Genomic DNA, 21,823 nt, shown 5'->3' with positions numbered 1-21,823 from the left:
TGCTCCAAAATGAAACCAACAATTAATTAAATGGTAGGTGAATAAAAACACAAACAAGCTGCTTAACCAACCAGTTCAAGTACCAAAGTGAAGCTGTTCAGTGATAATTGAGAGTAAAACAGTTTATTTTCATCAAACTTTCATTTTTAGAATTTACATGCTCAATACTTTTACTTTTCTACCAAGTGTAAGCATTAGTCTTGTCAAAACTCAAATGACTAAGGATCACAATGTTTAAAACTCAAAAGTACTTCACAGAAAAGGAGTCAAGTTTCTGGTATGTTGCATAATTATTTAATAATTACATTTCTAACAGGAATTATTTTCATTTGGTACAACTCCAATTTTTTCAAAGGACATTTATTACATAAACTGTATAGGTATCTCCAACTGAGAGTTAAATCAATAGCCACAAAACTTTTACAATTGCCTTACTACTGCCAGGCACACCAGTGGCAAATGGAGCTACATCTGAGGTCTCTTATCTCACAAAAGATCTTCTTTCTTCATACTATCATTCTTTTCTTAAAACTGAATGTGAAAACCTATATCATTATTTCAGAATGTAGTGTTAGTTATACAAAAGAAATAAAAACTAACTACAAAGGAGCATTTATATTCCTGAAATCCAGCTAGTAAAACATGTAGGTTTTTAAGAGTGCAAAACTATTAGAAGAGTACTCTGACATGTGGCTGCAGAATTACATGCATATAAATTGTTTAAATACATTCATCATAGTACCAACTTTTCCAAAAAATACTCCCCAGAAAGTAATTTCATTTTAATCACATCAATTTTAAATAAATAGAAAAGGTTCGAGTCTGTAAATATATTCTATAGACCACATTGTCCAATAAGACAGCTACTAGCCACATGCAACAATTTACATTAATGAAAATGAAATAAAACCAAAAATTCAGTTCCTTAGTCACACTAGCGCATTTCAAATGCTCAGTAACCACATGTGGCTAGTGGCTACTGGCTGCTATACAAGACAGCACAGATGTGGAACATTTCCATTGCTACAGAAAGTTCTACTGGGAGCAGTGTTTTATACATTTAATCGCAGATTTTTAACAAGTTACTTTAGTCAAAGCAAAACCAAAAGATGGCTACTTGGTTTATTAAATCTATGTAAAGTTCATGCTTGTGAAGTCACAAAAGATGAACTAATTTGTATCTAATTTATTAAATCTGAGCATTTGAGAAATGCTTTACTATTTAAATTCAATAAGCAACAATACAAAGCAGCAAAAATCCTTTCCTTTCATATCAGCAAGAAATTCCTTCCAACTAGATTCTCCATTAATCTAGAGTAGAATTTTATGAACTGTGCTACTTATAACATCGTTATTGGACGCTGATAAGAATAAAGATAAAACTGTTCTATGGCCAAATTAATTTGGGAAATACTGTATTTCATACTTCCCCATACCTCATGTACAATACAATTACCATTTCAAAAACTCAAATACACACTTTTTTAAAACCTGCTTTACTTTCTTTCTTTTACTTAAATGACCCCAGAACACTTATTTTACAAGTAGACTTATTAACACTTGGAAAGGAATATAATCCCCTCAATAATGTGGACTGTATCTGATTGCTTGCTCTTCAGCCAGCCACTTTAGGGGATTCTTCCTTTCTAGTTGCCTCCACTTACACTACCAAGGAAGAGAAAGTAAACCTTTTGTATACTTGAACAATGCAGAACTAAAGCCTATCTCTAAGACTACTGGCTTAAAAAAATTCCCTTGGAGTGATAAGGATACCAAGGCCATTTTCATTTTTTATCTTCACCTCTTGGAATTATCCAAAATCCAGCCCATGAAGCTTCCTCTCTAACCCTCAGGTCCATCCACCTACCTCTTGGTTTCCTGTGTGAGGACCTCTTCTTCTATGAGTGAATTATACAGAAAACAGTTCTAGTGCATGGGACTGCACACTCGTTTAAGAGCATTTTTAGGTTCACAGCAAAACTGAGAGAAAGTTGTAGAGATCTCCCATATACCCCTCATGCCCCACACGCACAGCCATCCCCCACCAGAGTGGTACATTTGTCACAACTGATTAACCTACATCAATCCATCATTATCACCCAGAGTCCACAGTTTACATTTGAGCTCACTCTTGGCAGTGTGCATTGTATGGATGTGGACAAATGTGTGACACGTATGCCACCATTATACTATCATGCTGGGTATTTTCACTGTCCTAAAAATCCTCTGTGTTCTACCTCTTCATTCCTCTCCTTATCCCCTAAACCCTGGCAACCACTGATCTTTTTTACTTTCTCCTTTTTGGCCTTTTCCAGAATGTCGTATTGTTGGGATCATATGGTAGGGTCACATTTTCAGAGTGGCTTCTTTCACTCAGTAATGTATATTTAAGGTTCGTCCATGTCTTTTCACAGCTTTATGGCACATTTCTTCTTAGTGCTCAGTAATACAGTTGTCTGGATGCACCACACTTACTCATTCACCTACGGAAGGACACCTTGGCTGCTTCCAAGTTTTGGGAATTACGAATAAAGCTGCATAGATGTTATCTATGTCCAGGTTTTTGTATGGACAAAAGTTTGCAACTCCTTTGGGTAAATACCAAGGAGCACAAATGCTGGACGGTGTGAAAAAGCTACATTCAGTTTTGTAAGAAACTGCCGAACTGTCTTCCAAAGCAGCTGTAGTGTATCACATTCCCACCAGCAATGAATGGAAGTTCCCATTGCTCTGCATCCCGGCCAGCATCTGGTATTATCAGTGTCCTGGATTTTGGCCATTCTAATAGGTGTGTTTTAATTTGCATTTCTCTGATGACAAATGATGCGAAGCCATCTTTTCATATGCTTGTTTGCCATATTTCTTGGTGAAGTATCTATTAAGGTCTCTGGCCCATTTTTTAATCAGGTTGTTTGTTTTCTTGTTGTTGAGCTTTAAAAGTTCTTTGTATATTCTGGGTAATGGTCCCTTATAGATGTGAACACTGGAGAATTTTATAATAGGCTTTATTCACAAACTAGCAAGGGCAAATTAGCTCCTAGCAAGAAAGTACTTTTTTTAATATGCAAGAGCCCAAAGCTACTTCCACAACAACCCACAAAACCAAAAAAAAAAACCCCAAAAAACAAAAAACCTAAGTACTTGAAAAAATTCTCATGATCTTATTTAAAACTTAAGTAAAACTTTTTTTTTTTTTTAAAGTAAGCTCTTCACCCAGTGTGGGGCTTGAACTCATGACCCCAATATCAAGAGTTTCATGTTCCACCAACTAAGCCAGACAGGCACCTCTTATGCAAAAGTTAAAAATCTATGTTTTATACAGTTAAATCTTTGATCTTGGAATTTAATGTAGTTTATAATCAATATTGGAAATATCATTACTGACTGCTAACTATTTTACAACACTTAAAGAGATGATCCTTAGTATTAAAGTACAGACCAAAATGGCAAGACATGAAATTAAATTACATGAATCAATTACATTAGTCATTGTTGTGATTACAGATCAATTTTAAGTTATAAAAAGTTTTAAAAGACAATTTACAAACCCTTCATTATTTATAAATATAACCACTAATAAAAAAATGTTTAAGCTTCTAAAAAGCTTTTATTAAAAAAAAATTTTTTAAGATTTATTTTTATTTTTGGACAGAGAGAGTGAGCGAGCATGAGTGGGGGGCTCGGCAAAAGGAGAAGGAGCCAGGAGGGGAAGAAAGAGAGAATATCTTAAGAAGGCTCCAGGCTCAACACAGAGCCCAAGGCAGGGCTCAATCCCACAATCTTGGGATCATGACCTGAGCTGAAATAAAGAGTTATGAAGCATTAAAAATGAGCACAGGGATGCCTGGGGTGGCTCAGTTGGTTAAGTGTCTAACTCTTGATTATTTATTTATGTATTTATTGAGAGAGAGAGAGAGAGAGAGAGAGAGAGAGAGAGAGAGAGAACGAGCGAGCTCGCACACATGAGCAGAAAAAGGGACAGAGAGAGGGAGAGACAGAATCCCAAGCAGGCTCCATGCTGCCAGGGCAGAGCCCAACATGGAGCTCAAACTCACCAACCATGAGATCATGACCTGAGCTGAGATCAAGAGTGGGATGCTTAACCCACTGAGCCACCTGGGTGCCCCTGACTCTTGAGTGCACATGCCTTTCTCATTCTCTCTCTCACAAAATAAATAAAGACTAAAAAAAAAATGCCTTTAAAAAAATAAAATTAAAATTAAAATGAGCAGAAAAAAGATAATGATTCTACTATTGTTATCCCTTTGTTCTTCTGATAATAGTATACAGGTATAAAGTTTCATAACTAGACACAAATATATATAGTTGTTTCACTTGTTAACAAATACCATAGAAAAGAAAGAGTTCTGCTGAAAAAGCTTTAGGAATTCAGTGATTGCAGCAGTTACATGCTCATTTTTTTTTTTTTTTTTTTTAATCACACTTCAACTATATAGCAAGTTATGTGTTCATCAGGTTAGACCAGTTTCAAAGTGTGGTCTGTGGACAAGCAGCACCTGTGTCATCTGGGATATTAGAGATGCAGATTCTCAGGGTCAATCCCAGAATTACTAAATCTGGAATTCTTAGATACAGTTCAGCAATCTATGTTTTAACAAGCTCTCCAGATGATTCTGATGCAAATTGAAGTTTGAAAACCACTATTCGACTAAGGAAATAAAAATGAATAATAGATTTTGCACTCAAGGTGCCTGCTGACCATATATCCACTCATTTTCCTTGTAGGCTAATATCCATTAACAAGTATAATATCAATTTGCATATAATTACATCTTTGGAAATTACCATACACTAATGTAAATACCATTTGGAGCCATGTAGAAAGTTATATTGAAAGGGAGAAATTTTTCTTTAGTGAGGAACATTAAGCAATAGTCCCTAGCAAAGGATTAACGTGCCTGCGTATTTAAGCAAAGTGTACAAAATCTATATCTAATTAGGCCGCAGTGTGCTCAACACACAATTGAATGAAAATCTGTGAAGTAATGGTTTGTGATTTTCCAGATTAGTAAACAGGGAACTTATTCAGAAGAGTTAAGAAGCTGTATTTCTTAAGGTTATGGTAAGGGGGAGGGAGAGTGTTAGCCAACTGCAATTTCTGAAAACAGGAAATACCACAGAAATTAATTATTGCAGGTGTGCTACACATGATAAAATGAAATAATCTGCCATACTCTGTAAGAAATGCTAATTTGAGAAAAAGCAATCATAAGTGTGCCGACAACCTTAACAATATTCACAGTAATTCTATTTCTAAGAATTAACCTGAGATGTACCCTCAGAGATGCAATGGAAATAAATTAAATGTCTATTAGTAGGGAAATGAAAAATTGTGGTATATTCTCACAATGTGACAACCACTGCACATGGATGACAATCCCACTTCAGTAAGCAAATACACACAAACAGAAAAGCGCTAGAAAGAGATATTTCAAACTATAAATAGTAGTGAGGATTCTAGATTATGCTATTGTAAATCCATAATTTTTTTCAGCTGAATGAGAATAAAAATCGGGGAAAAAAAGACTTAAAATCATGTTTAGGAACATTGAATGGAATGGGAAAATGCTATGACTTATTAAAAAGGTTACAAAATACTACCTATGTGAATTCTATTTTTAAAAGCCTTTATTTTTACTTATTTTTTAAATGTAAATAATAAAAATATAGAAAGATACATATCAAATAAGAAATGGCTATGTCTGGATGTTAGGCATATAGGCAACTAATTAAGTGGTTTTTTGGTATTTTCTAAATTTTCTACAATGATGACTATTTTCAAAATTTACAACAGGATTTTTTAAAAAATAATACTAAGACAGCTCTGCTATATGACCGGTAAGTGTGCACACACCTACACTAAGGAAGCCCTCCTAACTTCAGACACAAATGTCAAATCTATTTTGGGAGACAGACTACACATTACATTAAGTTAGAATGTTAGTAGGGGCGCCTGGGTGGCTCAGTCGGTTGAGCGTCCGACTTCAGCTCAGGTCACGATCTCTCAGTCTGGGGGTTTGAGCCCCGCATCAGGCTCTGGGCTGACAGCTCAGAGCCTGGAGTCTGCTTCAGATTCTGTGTCTCCCTCTCTCTCTGCCCCTCCCCTGCTCAGGCTCTGTCTCTCTGTCAAAAATAAATAAAAACATTAAAAAAAAATTAACTTTATAAAAAAAAAAAAGAATGTTAGTATACATTACATAAAATATTTTTCAGGTTTCTTTTGACTAGGAGGGTTAGGGTTTTCTCCAGACTATAAGGGACCCAGACTCCGGACTACATATAGATCACCAACTACTGGCTATGGAAATGGAGTTGGTGATTTTAAATTTCTTTTTTAAGTTTATTTATTTTGAGAGAGAAAGCACAAGCAGAGTAGGGGCAGAGAGAGAGGGGAGACACACGGTCAGCACGGAGCCCGATGTGGGGCTCAACTCACGAACAGTGAGATCATGACCTGAGCCAAAATCAAGAGTCAGACACTTCAACCACTAAGCCACCCAGGTGCCCCTGGAGTTGGAGATTTTAGAAAAGCAGGAACGGGGCGCCTGGGTGGCTCAGTCGGTTAGGCGGCCGACTTCGGCTCAGGTCACGATCTCGTGGTCCGTGAGTTCGAGCCCCGCGTCGGGCTCTGTGCTGACAGCTCAGAGCCTGGAGCCTGTTTCGGATTCTGTGTCTCCCTCTCTCTCTGCCCCTCCCCTGTTCATGCTCTGTCTCTCTCTGTCTCAAAAATAAATAAACGTTAAAAAAAAAAAAAAAAAGAAAAGCAGGAACATTTAAGTGTTTAGAGTAACTGAAAACTGAAGGTCATTGAAATGTCAAACACTCAGAAATACTAGTGGTAAGTTATTGACGAGAATACTGATAGGAAGTTATAATTCAGTTCAGGTATGCCTTTCATGGTACACTTTAATTATGTGAAGGCAAAAGTATCTAAAAATGTTCTCCTGATAAAGTTAAACACAGAGCTACCATATGATCCAGCAACTCTCAGAGAAATCAAAGTATGTGTCCACACAAAATCTTGCGCACAAATTGTCACAGCAGTACATCAACTCATGAATGTATAAATAAATTCGAGTCTATACCCTAGAATATTAGTTAGCAATAAAAAAGAATGAAGTACTGATACATGTTACAAGATGAATGAACCTTACAGATAGCATACTAAGTAATAGCCAGACACAAAAGGCCACAAATTGCATGCGTCCATTTATTTGAACTGTTCAGAACATACAAATCTACAGAGGCAGAGAGTAGATTCATGGGTGCCTACCACTGAGAGAAAGAGGATTGGGGACAAACAGTAACTGCTAACGAGTACAGCGCTTTCTTTTTGGAGCACTGAAAATATTGTAAAATTGATTACAGCAACGGTTGCACAACCCTCAATATATGAAGAACCACTGAACTGTACACTTTTAAATATATGAACCATACGGTATGTAAGTTATATCTCAATAAAACTGTTACTAAAATTTTTTAGGTAAATGAGGCAATTATAAATCAATCATTTTTCAATTAAAAAAAGCCATGTACTGCTGAACCTGAAACTCACAAGGATTGTTTGCACCTTCTTGAAAATAACTGGTATTTTCTGTCATGCTTTTCTTGACAAGTTTCAAGTCACAAAGAGGCACTAGTCAAGTAATACAATAGAAGAGGCCAGGAGGCACTGCACATTAATAACCCATCCAGTTAGGTTCCTTAAGTCACGTGGAGAACATGTAACACAAAAATTAAAGATGCAATGTAAAATAAAGTATACATTAAAAATATTATTCTCGGGGCACCTGGGTAGCTCTGTCAGTTAAGCATCCTACTCTTGATTTCAGCTCAGGTTATGATCTCACAGTCATGAGACTGCACTCCATGTCAGGTTCAGTAGGAAGAATGGAGCCTGCTTGGGATTCTCTCCCCTCGCTGCCCCTCCCCAACCCATGCGCACCCACTTTCTCTCTCTCTCAAAATAAATAAAATAAAAACTTAAAAAGATATACTATTCTCTGGCTTTTTAGAGAAACAGTTACTAATAGGCTACTGACATATAACCAGCTTGAGATAGTTATGTGAGGAATTAAAAGTATGAACAATATTCAATTTATTACTTGGAATGTACACTTAATAATACCCTTTCTGACAAGTTCTATCACTACTATTGGAATAGATTTAAAATCAAATGAGGAGATCTAATTTTCAGTTTTTAGACATTATTAGAATGTATTCTATGGTATTACCATCTTTTAAGTTACAATTTACCTTGGTTGCTGGGTTTCAAAAAATTAATTCCACATGTAAAAAAGTGAAAGCGATTTACTTTTTTAAAAAGAGCATTTCCAAACCCTTTTAACAATCACACTGGAATATAACTGCCTCTGAATTATCCAAGAGATAAATTACCTTTGTTGTTTCTTGATAGCATTTTAAAAAATCTCTCATACCTGAGAGAAAATCAGCAATATAGGTGACTAGGAGATATCTTCCCAAAATATTTCCACACGATTCCAAAGTCATTAAAAAACTAACAGTGCTCAACTGGTAGCATAAGACACCTAAGTGATGAGGAATGGAGGAGTTTCCTCAACAATGTAACTCCCCTTTCCCATACTTGGACCCTTCACAGATGTGAAGTGCCATTTCTTACTTGTAAGACTACACAGTAGGCAACGACAGCTACTTAGGACTGAATTACCAGGAATTATTTACTGAGTTTCAGGCCCCTACCATGCTGTGGAGTTATCTGTATAATTTCTACTCCATTTCCTACCAACTCAGACTTAATGCCCATAATCGCATAATCAATTGTTGATGTTAGTAATAGTGACTTTCTCTGTCCACTTAATTCAGTATCATTGTATTTAAGCCTGATGATAGTAAAATATTATAGATTCTAAATCAAAGGCAACTAACATTTACAAATATCCACCATGTCCTAGATACTGTGCTAGCAAGCTTAACATGGATTATTTTATGTAATCCTCATTGCAACAGTTATCTCCCCAAAATAGTTATCCCCCCAAAGCTACGAGAATTCCAACAGCAATGGGAACTGTTTTCACTTGGTTTACACTCATGTTTCCTATCAATGTCATATATCTTATTCCAATAATTCATTTATACAAAGTAGTTATTAATAAGTGGACAGGCAGATTACTTTCTCATACTATGCACTTAACTATGATTTAATTCTTAAATTCTTAAAGCTTAATATAACTAACAGATGTCTAAGTAAATGGTAATTGTTTATTACTGTTACAGCATTTTTAACAGAAAATTGATGGGTTAAAAGATATAAAAGGATGAGAACCAATGTAAGCCAAGATGAGAGAAGAAGAGGGCTGTTCCAAATAAATACAAACTACTTCACAATTTTACCTAGAGCTAAATTAGGAGTAAAGGCATGGGGGAAAAGACTAAGGAAAGCAGGTATTTTGCTACCTGTTAAATGTTTGTGGTAATGGGAGGAAACCCAAGTACAGGGGTATGGGGAAGGCTCTTTACTAAATTCTTTTACTTTTGAATCAAATGAATATATTACTTATTAAAAATTAGTAAGTACAATTTTGAGTTTCTGGTAATTTTAGTGATAGTATTTGAACTTTATGAATAAAATATTAAATATCTTAGCCACGGGTTTAACTTTTTCATCAGTACAGCTGAGTGTATTCCTTTGGCAACAAAAACTATTACTCCCTAAATTAGGAACATGACTACTTTCGTGTGGACTGTTGAACTCCAGGATTATACGATCCTCTCTCTGACTGTGCTAATAGCTGAAAGAGAAAGTAAAGGTGATCCTCAACAGGAAGGAATCTTTATACATTTACTCAACAGCCAGTTAGGGACCCGCTCAATAAAAGAAACAATGTAGGTCCCTGGAATGCAATGTAAGAGGCCAAGATGGCCAAGTCTTCAGACTTGTTTCCATTTCCAGAAAAGCCTCTCACTCTCCAAAATTGTTCCATCAACTGCTGCTTCTTAAACAAACTTGCTTAATAAGGGCACAGGAAACCCAAACAGCTGTTAGTAAGCATGACTTTTGGTCAGGAAATGAGTTTTTGATCAGAGTATAAAACTGAAAGTTCTCTTTCAGATCTATTACTATTTGAGGTATAATATCCACTCCTTTGATTAAAGTCCTCCTCAGTCAAGCTCTGTTCACAAAGGGAGGAAAAGGATCGATTTTTTAAAATGTCATTTAAATAGCAAAAAATTTATGTATTTGAGTTCAGAATTGTTGACTTTATCAAATGTAGCTAAAGCCAAATGCTAAGTACTTATTCCTGAACAGTTTCTTAAAAATAAATAAAAATAAATAAATTTCTAGAGAAAGATGCTGGCATAGAGGTAGGATCATAAAACCATACACTCAAACTTAATGAAATTAAGAAAAATAAATAAATATGCTATTTTATATACTTCCCGGCATGTTCAAACGTTTCATCCTCCAAATTTTAAAATTAATTTTATTATTTTAATGTTTACTTATTTTTGAGAGAGAAAGACAGCACGTGGAAGAATCCCAAGCAGGCTCCACGCTGTCAGTGAGAAGCTCAACACAGACCGATGAACGATGAGATCATGACCTGAGCTGAAATCAAGAGTTGACCGCTTAAATGACTCAGCCACCCAGGTGCCCCTGAAAATTAATTTTAAACAATAAAATGCCAAAGAAAAACATCATCTGAAAAATAAAAGCAGAGTATGCAGAATTTCACTTAAGATCTAACCATCCCACGTACTACCCCTCAAAGAATGTAAAAATTAAGTAAGAGCAATTCTAAAGTTGCCTCCGATACTAAATTTGGAGGGAAAATGAATGGGGGGGGGGGGGTAGATAGGTAGTCAAAGTGGAAAGATTTACAAACAGAAAAGCTATTTTCACCTCAATTGCCCATCAAATTTTTAAAAACTGCCAAGCTCACCACACCGTTTTTCCCTAATAGGGAACAAGTGATGGGATGGATGACTCCAAAATAAATGAATGGATAGATAAATAAGTAAATAGCACAAAGCTAATTATTTCCAGCAATAAGCAAGATTTGCCAGAACAGAAAGACAAAAGACAAAAACAAACTAAGAAATAAAAACCATGGGAAAGAGGTGAAAGAAAAGAGGAAGAAATTTCCTTTTGAAGTTTCCCTTTCCAGCAGTGAATCCACAGTACCATGGCAACTATCCAAACATTCACCTTTCTCCCTCTCTGCTAGTTAATGTAAATAATAATAGCAAGTATTTATTGACACTTAATGTATTGGCCACTATTCTTAGCATTTCAAATGCATTAACTCAATTTAACCCTTATGATAATCCTATGAAGTATACTATTCCATTAACAAATGAGAAAACCCAGACATAGAGGTAAAGTAATTTGCCCAGAATTAGAAAGTTGGATAATGCTAGAGTGAAGATTCAAAACCAGTCTTGATTCCAGAACCAGAGCTCCTGACCAATGGAAAACAAAAATAAAACAGAGTTTTCAATATTAATTTATATCATAAAAAAGACTAAATTCAGAGGAAAAATATTAATCAAGACAGAGTATCCTACAATAATAATCAATACTAACCAAAAGGAAGATACAATGGACATAAATCTTTATACATCTATATTCTTAAGATATATAAGCAATAACCACTGGAAACATACATTGACAGAAATTTTAATTCAGTAACTGCCAGCTTATGATGGAACAAACAGACATAAATCAAAGGGGCTATATGGAAGCTGAATAATATAATAACACTGAATATGTAATGAATTCTGTATCTAAAAGTAAAGACTATACCTCATTTTCAAATACTCACAGAGCATTAAAAGAAACAAACACGATCTTAACATTAGGCCACAAAGAAAATTTCACCCAAGTTTTCAAAGACGTATAATTCTATACTCTAAATGTAATAAAACTAGAAATTAAATTTTTACTAGGAAAAGCAACTTTAACCATTTAGAAATTAAAAACAAAACAAAAAGCTCTCATATACTAAACAGGATATCAAAACTGAAACTACATAGTTATCTCGCAAAATATAAATAATGGAAACATTATATACTAACCAAAGCTGAGCTCAGAGGATAAATCTTGACATAAAAATCACTTGTATTACTGAATAAGAAATAATACCACAAATACAAAAATTAAGCATTTATCTCTAGAATCTAGGGAAAAAAATACACTCCAGGAAGGCAGAAAAAAGTGCAATGATCGAGTAAAGTCAGAGGGCAATGAACTAGAAAAAAGAAAAACAGGAAAATAAATTCAACACCTTAACATCTTTTTTGTGCTATATAACCTAATAAATTTAATCACTCAAAACACAGATATACAGTATTATAAGTGAGAAAAGAAAACTACAGATTTACAAGAAATTAAAAGAATTATACAAGAATATTTTGTGCAACTATGCAAATACACTTGAAAAGTGGGATGAAATGGATTATATTCAAATGAAAATACCAAACAAAAGAAATAGAAACTAAAACCAAGAACCACTGGAAAAAAATTAAGATTTTACTAAAAGAGTTACCATCTAAAAACATACTAGTCTAGTTAGCTTCATAGGTAAAATTTTTTCAGACCCAAGTAACAGGTAATTGGGATGATATTTTCACCATTGTTCCAGAGCACAAAGGAAGGAAATCTTACAAAATCTTTTCATGAAGCAAGTATAACACTAAGGATTACATGATGAAAAAGAAAAAAATTTCAGACCCCATTTCTGAATTTTGAAACAAATATAATATTAACAAATGCTTTATTTGCCACTGTATTATTTTTAAAAGAGAATTCCATACATAGCATTTATTCCAGAAATGTAATCATGACCAATCATTAAGTAATCTATTAAAGAAATTCACTATATTATAGGTTGAGTCAAAACAACATATTCATTTCAATGATGAATGGTATTTCACATCTGAAAAAATCACTTCTGATTTAAGAAGAAAAACAATTAGTAAAATAATTATGCTTGATGCTGCTCTTGTCAGAGTGAAAAGCACCAGCTCTGTTTTTAAGTTTATTGAGATCTGACATACAGTATTATATTAGCTTAAGGTGTACAACCTAATAATTCAGTACTTGTATACGCTGTGAAATGATCACCACAATAAGTCTAGATAACATTGTTACTACTCACAATTATGGAAATTTTTTCTTGTAATGAGAACTTTTAAGATTTTCTTTCTTGGCAACTTTTTTTAAATGTTTATTCATTTTTGAGAGAGACTAAATGCACACGCAGGGGAGGGGCAAAGGAGATGGGGCACAGATTCCAAAGCAGGTTCCAGGCTCTGAGCTGTCAGTACAGAGCCCAATGCAAGGCTAGAACTCACAAACCGTGAGATCATGACCAGAGCCAAAGTCAGATGTTTGACTGAGCCACCCAGACACCCCTCCTGGCAAATTTTAAGTACGCCATACAAGATTATTAGCTACAGTTGTCATGCTATACATTACATCCCTAGACAAATTATTTATTTTATAATTAGAAGTTTGTACCTTTTGACTCCCTTCACCCATTTAGCCCACCCCCTAACTCCCAGCAACCATCAATCTATTCTTTGTTACCTATGAGCTTATTTTTCTTAAGATTCCACATGTAAGTGAGATCTTATTTGATCATATTTGTCTTTGATTTATTTCACTGAAGTAAAATGTCTTCAAGGTCAATTTATGTTGCTGTAAATGGCTGGATTTCATGTTTTTATGGCTGAATAATATTCCATTGCATACACATACCATAACTTCTTTATCTACTCATCTGTTGGTGAACACTTAGGCTGCTTTCATACCTCAGTTATTGTAAATAATGCTCTAATGAACATGGGGGTACATGTATCTTTTTGGGTTAGTGTTTTTGTCTTCTTTGGATAAATACCCAGAAGTGGAATTACTGGATCATGTGGTAATTCTATTTTTAATTTTTTGAAGAAACTCCATACAGTCTTCCATGGTGGCTGCAACAATCTACTTTCTCACCAGCAATGCACAATTATTTACTTTTTTCCCCATCCTGGCTAACTCTGGTTTTTTGATAACAGTTATTTGTATAAATATGAGGTGCTATCTCACTGTGGTTTTGATTACATTTCCCTGATCATTAGTGATGCTGAGCATCTTTTCATTTTCCTTCTGGCCATCTAAATATCTTCTCTGGAAACATGTGGATTCAGATCTTCTGTCCATTTTTTAATTGGATTGTTTGTTCTTTTGCTATTGAGCTATAGCACTTCTTTGATATTCTGGATATAATTTGCAAATATTTTCTCCTATTTAGTAGGAGGCCTTTTCATTTTATTGTTTCCTTTGCTGTGCAGAAGTTTTTTAGTCTGATGTAGCCCTACTTATTTACTTTTTCTTTTGTTGCCTTTGCTTTTAATGTCAAATACAAAAAATCATCACCAAGACCCACATAAAGGAGCTTACCACCTAGGTTTTCTTCTAGAATTTTTATGGTTTCAGGTCTTACATTCAAGTCGCTGATCCATTTTGAATTAAATTTTGTGTATGGTGTATGATAGTGGTCCTGTTTTGCCAGCATCATTTATTGAAAAGACTTGTCCCTTCTCAACTGTATATTCCTTGCTCCTTTGTGATAAACTAATTGACCATATATGCATGGGTTTATTTCTTGGCTCTCTATTCTGTTCCATTGACCTATGTGTTTGTTTTTACACCAATACCATATTGTTTCGATTACTATAGCTTTGTAATATAGTTTTAAATCAGAGTATGATGTCTCAAGCTTTCTTGTTATCAAGATGCTTTGGCTATTCAGGGTCTTTTGTGGTTCAATACAAATTTTAGGATTATTTGTTTTGTTTCTGTGAAAAATGTCATTGGAATTTTGACAGGGATTATACTGAATCTGTAGATTACTTGGGGTAGCATGAACATTTTAACAATATTAATTCTTCCAATACATGAGCATGGAATATATTTCTATTTGTTTGTATCTTCTTCAGTTTCTTTAGTCAATATCTTATATAGTTTTCATGTGCCAGTTTTTTACCTCCTTGGTTAAATTATTTCCTAGGTATTTTATTCTTTTTGATGCAATTTTAATGTTTATTTTTGAGACACACACACACACACACACGCGCGCGCGCGCACACACACACACACACACACACACACACAGTGTAAGCTGGGGAGGGGCAGAGAGAGAGAGACACAGAATCTGAAGCACGCTCCAGGCTCTGAGCTGTCAGCACAGAGCCCAACATGGAGCTCACACTCACGGACCCCAAGATCATGACCTGAACCGAAGTTGGACACTTAACCGACTGAGCCACCCAGACGCCCCTGATGCAATTTTAAATGGGACTTTCTTAGTATCTCTTTCTGATATATTAGTGTAAAGAAACACAACAGATTTCTGTATGTTGATCTTGTATCATGCAACTTCATACTGAATTCATTAGTTCTATCAGCCTTCTGACCAAGTTTTCAGTGTCTTCTGTATAGAGCATCATGTCATCTGCAAATAGTGACAGTTTTACTTCTTCCTCTCCAATGTGGAAGCCTTTTATTTCTTTTTTATTTCTCTATTTTCTTTATTTCTTATTGCCTTACTGCTGTGGCTAACTAAGATGTCCAGTATATGTTGAATAAAAGTGGTGAGAGTGGGCATGTTTATCTTGTTCCTGATGTTAGAGAAAAAGCTTTCAGTTTTTCACCATTGAGTATGATGTTAGTTATGGGCTTGTCACACATGGCCTTTATTATGTTGAGATACATTCTCTCTATACTCGCTTAGTTGAAAGTTTTTTTCACAGATGAACGCTGAATTCTGACCAATGCTTTTTCTGCATCTATTGAGATGATCATATCATTTTTATCCTTCATTTTGTTAATGTGATGTATCACACTGAACAATTTTGCAAATGTTGAACCAACCTTGCTTCCTGGAATAAATCCCACTGATCATGGTGTATGATCCTTTTAATGTACTATTGAATTAGGTTTGTTAATATTTTGTTGAGGTGTTTTGCATCTAAATTAATCAGGGATACGAGCTTATAATTTTCTTTTTTTTGTGGTGGCCTTGTCTGGTTTTAGTACGCCAGGTCTCTTCCAGCCTCTTCCTATAATAAGTTTCATGGCCAAACTTAACGTTAAGTGGGCAGAGAAGTAAAATCCTACAATGTGCCATGGAGAGAAAATGTGTATATTTGTGAAGAGAATGTGTATATTTGCTACCATACTTGGGAACTCAGAAGAAACATGCTTTATTATTGCTCTATACTGTTTTTATTGTTTGAACCCTTTATGGAAAGTGTATGTACTACTTTCTCATTTAAAAACATGCTCACACTCAGAATTGTAAATCCGTCTGAGATGAAGCTTTAGATAACATGGTAAAAACTGAGAATATACTACTGATTACTGTAACTTTAACTGTAGGTTCAATTTTGGGAGTTGGTAATAAATTTTTGTTTAAAAAAGGGTTGTATCTGCAAGGCTGATATATTAAAGTAATATTAAATTCCACAAAAGGTTTTTAGTTTTTATTTCTATTAAGCTACACAGACTATTCTAATAAGCTGGCAATGATCCATTTCCTCATTAGCCTTAAATATGTGAAGTGGTCTCTTTCAGTCCTCAGTGTAAATACGTGATTCTGCAAATTTGGTCTGCTATTTCAATTTATAGAAAAGGAAACTGAAGTTTGGACCACACAACGGTTAATTCAGTGGCCATGATTATTCTCCCAACATTTTAAAATACTCAAACTTAAAGTTTACTGAAAATAACTGCCTCGTGAGCACTAAAAAAGCCAACATTTAGATTCTCTGTGTAACATTTTGCTGTATTTGCTTCATATATCTACCTATCCATCAACTGATCTTATTTTTGATTCATTTCAAAGTAAGCTGCAGACAGCAGTACATTTCACTCCTGAACATCTGATTAGAGTTCAATATTTGTTTAGGCTCTATATTTTTAAAGTTCTATGGTAAAACACACAAATGTATACTTGTGTAAGTTCTGAAAAATGCATTCACTCATATAACCAAAACCTCTATCAAGATATACAAATCTTCCATCATCCCACAAGGTTCTCTCATACTGGGCCTTAATTTGAACACATGATGCATCTCCAAAGTCCACAGTGATTTTCACAACACTATGCTACACTTTTGAAAAGGCCCAATGTGTAACTATATTAAATATTGAGAATTTTATTCCTAACCCTCAATAATTAAGGTAGTTGAAATATGGAAATGTGAAAGAAAAAAATCCTAGAGACACCCTCCACCAAAACCAGACAGCCTAGATAGCAATATCTGTAGCAAGCGACTGTACCACCTTCTCTCCACTAACTTACCCTAAATAAACAAAATCTTCTATTTGCATCGCTCAGAGTTCAAGAGTTAATCCAGAAAGAATGGATATGACAATAAAAAAATAAAAACAAAAACAAAAAACATCTCACATGTTCATCTCTTGTACCTTCAATTAAACCAACAGAGGCTTGGGGGCAAGACCATTTCTTATGCTTCTAAAGTAAACACTGGGTTGTCTATATGCTTCAGGGGTTACTATGAGAAACAGTGGAGAACTGAAGAAAAAGCAAAAGCTTTGGAATCAGCCAAATCTGAGTTCAAATTTCTTTATTTTTATTAGCTATATAACCAAGTACAAATTACTTAACTTCCCCATGCCTCAGTATCTCATCTGTAAAGTGAGGCCTATGTTTTACCTTCCTTTCAATGTTGTTTCTCAAATAAATGACCTACATAGAGACCCAGTCAGACCTCTGTCCTGGACCTCGAGTTTTAGGAGGAACTACTCTGGCCCTCTTCTACCCACACCCCTCCCCAAAGGTGAAGAGATCATGGGTCCAAAAGGACATACACACCATGAGCCCACACCTCTACCACGGACTAAGCTCTGGGTAACCTAGACCCAGGAATTCCTTGCCTAAACAGAGCAGCCTGGCTTCTAAGTTGTGAAAGAACCTATTCCCTGGGTCTCACTTCCTGAAGGAGTACGAACAAAGCATGGATGTGAGAACTGGGGCATTGAAACATATGTGTGAACCCCCCTCTCAGAGAATAGAATGGTGTGTAGCGTAGGAAGAGATATGAGTTTAGGCTCAGAAGATGGGGTGGGATCAGAGCATGCAGACACATCCTGGCATGTAGGTCTGAAGAATCCAGGATTTCTTAGTTCCAACTTGACGTTCAAGATCCATGTGAAGGTTTATTTGCCAAAGTGGAAGGACAAAATATATCTTACATAACAGTTTGTTATACACATATGGTATGCGGGTCTTCATTTATATTTGCTCCAAACCATGCAAATGTTGCAAATGGGCCTATCTGTATCCACTACTAATAACCTACCATGGGTACTGACATTCACTTTCATATATTGTCATGTATAGTTACATAACATTATCATGAGTTAGGTTTCACTAACCTTGTCACACAGATAAAGAAACAGACAAGCTTAAGAAGCATACCCAGAGCCCTCTTTTCTATCTCCATCTAGTTTTCTTCTTAATTCTGGAATATCTGAGTTTCCTCCTCTATAACTTCAATACTAAACTCTCCAAGATAATGTGCCCATAATCCTTAACTTTAGTCCTTATTCTCCATGACCTCTCTCTTTGGCACCTGATGGTGTTAACAATTCTTCCTTAGAACATCTTTCCCTTTGGCTCCTAAGGCTAGACTACTGCAGTTCTTCTCTTAGCTTTTGCTCTTTACCTGGCTCCTCTGTTTCTGGATACCGTCTGCATAAAGCATATACTCAATAAAAAGTAGCATTTTTTAACACCTAAAAAGAAAAGCTGCCATCTTTAAATACCATGCCAGTTACTCCACTAGGTGAAACACACAAACACACTATTCCATTTATTCTAACAGCACCATAAAACTGCGGCTCAGAATGATTGACGAATTAATCTATATTCGACGCCTGGCTCCAACACTTCCTACCTTTATGATCCTGAGTAAGTCCCTTAGCTTCTCAGAGTCTCTGCTTCCCCATCTGTGTCATCTTACATTGTTCTTGTGAGAACTAAATGAAACTCGGGATGTAAGAAATGCAGCACATGATCTACAGTCAGCAAATGTTAATCCCCTCCTCTTCTTGTTGCTTCCAGGTAAATATATTAGTTTTTTCTCTTTCCCTGTGTGCATTTCCAAAGATGAAGTCCTTGGTCTCTTGATCTTCTTTCTTTATATACCATGTCTACACTTTATCACACTTGTGAACCCTACTCTTCCAAAAAGATGGTCTTGAATTATCTGTGTCCAATTCTAAGTGTCCAGACCCACATCTCTGAGTTCTGCTAGTTATTTCTACTTGAGAAGCCCATTGTCTACCACATCAAACTGATCCTTTTCCTCATAAAGCAAAGAATGGAAAGCAAAAGACTATATTGCGAAGACAAAGCTGATAAGATGGATAATAAAGAAGCTAATTTCATGGTTTCAAGCTTCTCTGAGAAAATTATAAGCACTGAGAAGATTCTCACAGATCATGTCCAAATTTCCTCCCTTTTCCTTCAGACATGAAACTCAAATACTTCCATTTCCCTAACCTAGAAAGCTTCGAATCTTCTCATTCCTTTGAATCCTCTAACATTTAAATGGTCCATTCATCAAACATCTAATTATATACTATCTTCTATTACTGATTTTCATGAATTTACATCTTATCTTCCTAACTATGCTGTAAGTTCTTTAAGGCCAGCAACCGTCTCTTATACTTTTAATATTCTTCAAAATGCTGATTGACGACTATTATGAAGAAATGGTCAAGAACTCAGAAATCATAAAGTAAGATGTTTTCATATTTTTCCCTGACTTGGAAGGAAAAGCTTCTCAAATCAAAAGTTTGGGGAACCTTCCATAAGCAGAAAAAGTGTGACAAACAGTAAACGTTCTATTTAGATATCAAGGTATCAAGGTTTCTAGTCTTCGGTTTTAAACAAACAAACAGGGACACCTGGGTGGCTCAGTTGGTCGAGCATCGGATTTCAGCTCAGGTCATGATCTCCTAATTTGTGGGTTCGAGGCCCGTGTCGGGCTCTGTGCTGACAGCTCACAGCCTGGAGCCTGCTTTGGATTCTGTGTCTCCCTCTCTCTCTTTTCCCCTCCCCTGCTCATGCTCTGTCTCTCTCTCAAAAATAAGCAAACATGAAAAAAAATTAAACAAAATCCTATAACATGAATTTCCTTAGCCATGTGCTAGTACTTTATAAATTACTTCCAAAAATTGTGTAAACTTTTCTTCAAAAAGTATTTATATTTTCTAATATACTTACTAGTTATGTTAATTTCTGTTAAGCAATTCTTAAAACTCTAAGTCTCAAAAACCATGTAATATAAACTGATATGCTCTTTATTAAATTTTGAATAATTTTAAAACTTTTAAAACCGAAATGACAATAAACCATTAGTCTAAAGCTTATTAAAAGAAATGGCTTCCTTCTTTGGTTGAATATATTTCAAATTTGGAAAAATTTGATGAAATTACATTTTCTTTATTGTGATCAAAACAGAACTACAGGGTAATAAAACTGATTTTGATTTGCTCATTTTACCTGAGTAGCTTTATCTTTCATGCATGAAGGGTAATGAACATGAGGATCCCGTGGCCACTGTCCTGTGAGATAAGGTCCTGTTATCGTATCCAAAGAAGAGGTTCGCCTTATTGTACTAGAGGTTCGAACTTGCTGAGCTTTTGGCCTGTCCACTATAAAAAGTGAAAAAAAATTAGATTAGTCACTGATAATTATGTAAAATTTAAACTTCATAGTCTGTAGAATGTCACCCTGCCAAGTTTCCTTATGATACATATTTACCCTAACAGCTCTTTCATATATGACCTGATGAAGTTTGTAGACCCTCTCCAAAGGAAAATACATTCACATATTAAATCTTGCATATATTTCCAGGGCTGTCAGATGCTTGTTCACCCATTCAGAGACCTATTCTAAAATCTACCCATCATCTTCACTGCCATTACTTTAATTAAGACTCTATCATGTCTCCCCTGGACTGCCAGTTTCTTCACTGCTATCTCTGCATCTATCTCAATTGGGCTACATCCCAACACCACTAAAACAAACAAACAAACAAACAAACAAACAAAAAACACTTCCATGGTTAATTACTATCTTAAAGTTAAAGCCTGTATTTTTTACAATTTGGCTCCCATATACCTCGGTGCTTAATGTCTTGCTACTCCACTATAAATCCATGCTAACTACAAAGTGCCAAATGAACTAACTGCAGTTTCCCAAATGTACAACACTCCCTTCTCTGCCCCTATACATTCTACTACTTCCTGAGCAGACAACCCTCTCCTTTTCTGTTCCCCTGACAAACTCTTATCTCCAAAAGCAGCTCAGGTGTCACACCAACTCTGTGAAACCTTCCCCAAGGCTTTTCTTTCTCCATCTCTACCCTTGGTTTCAGATATATGTGACCCCCTCTGCTTGCATGGAACTGTAAGTTTGTCTTTCTCCCCCACCAGGACATAAGTTTAGTCTCTACAGACTGAAAAGGAATCAATGCTCAATACTACTTAAATCAACTTATTCATAGCTACACAAAAATAACATGTATAAAGAACCTCATATTGTAATTCAATTTCCTCATTTATGTATGAAGAATCTGGCCCAGAGGGATAAAACAGAATTGTCCAATGAAAGAGAACTGCCAACAGGAGCCAGAGGTAAAAAGGAAGCAAGATCTCCAGACATTCTACACAGTTTAGTCAATCTACTCTAACAACCTACTTCCTTCCATTTGGGTACTGTAAGTACTGCTTTTCAAA

At 35.4% G+C, this 21,823-nt stretch overlaps 1 protein-coding gene across 1 annotated transcript in view; it reads right to left on the bottom strand.

The window, feature by feature from the left end:
• GLCCI1 (glucocorticoid induced 1) overlaps nucleotides 1–21,823 on the bottom strand; it is a 105,191-nt gene that overhangs the window by 51,480 nt on the left and 31,888 nt on the right. The window contains exon 2 of the mRNA XM_042918745.1: nucleotides 20,586–20,737. Within this exon, the coding sequence (XP_042774679.1) occupies nucleotides 20,586–20,737 (152 nt within the window). The remainder of the gene's footprint in view (nucleotides 1–20,585; nucleotides 20,738–21,823) is intronic.

Source organism: Panthera leo, chromosome A2 (assembly GCF_018350215.1).
Source record: "Panthera leo isolate Ple1 chromosome A2, P.leo_Ple1_pat1.1, whole genome shotgun sequence".
Classification (NCBI taxonomy): Eukaryota; Metazoa; Chordata; class Mammalia; order Carnivora; family Felidae; genus Panthera; species Panthera leo.
The sequence above is the reverse complement of the archived record's forward strand: the minus strand, read 5'-3'. Positions and strand labels throughout refer to the sequence as shown.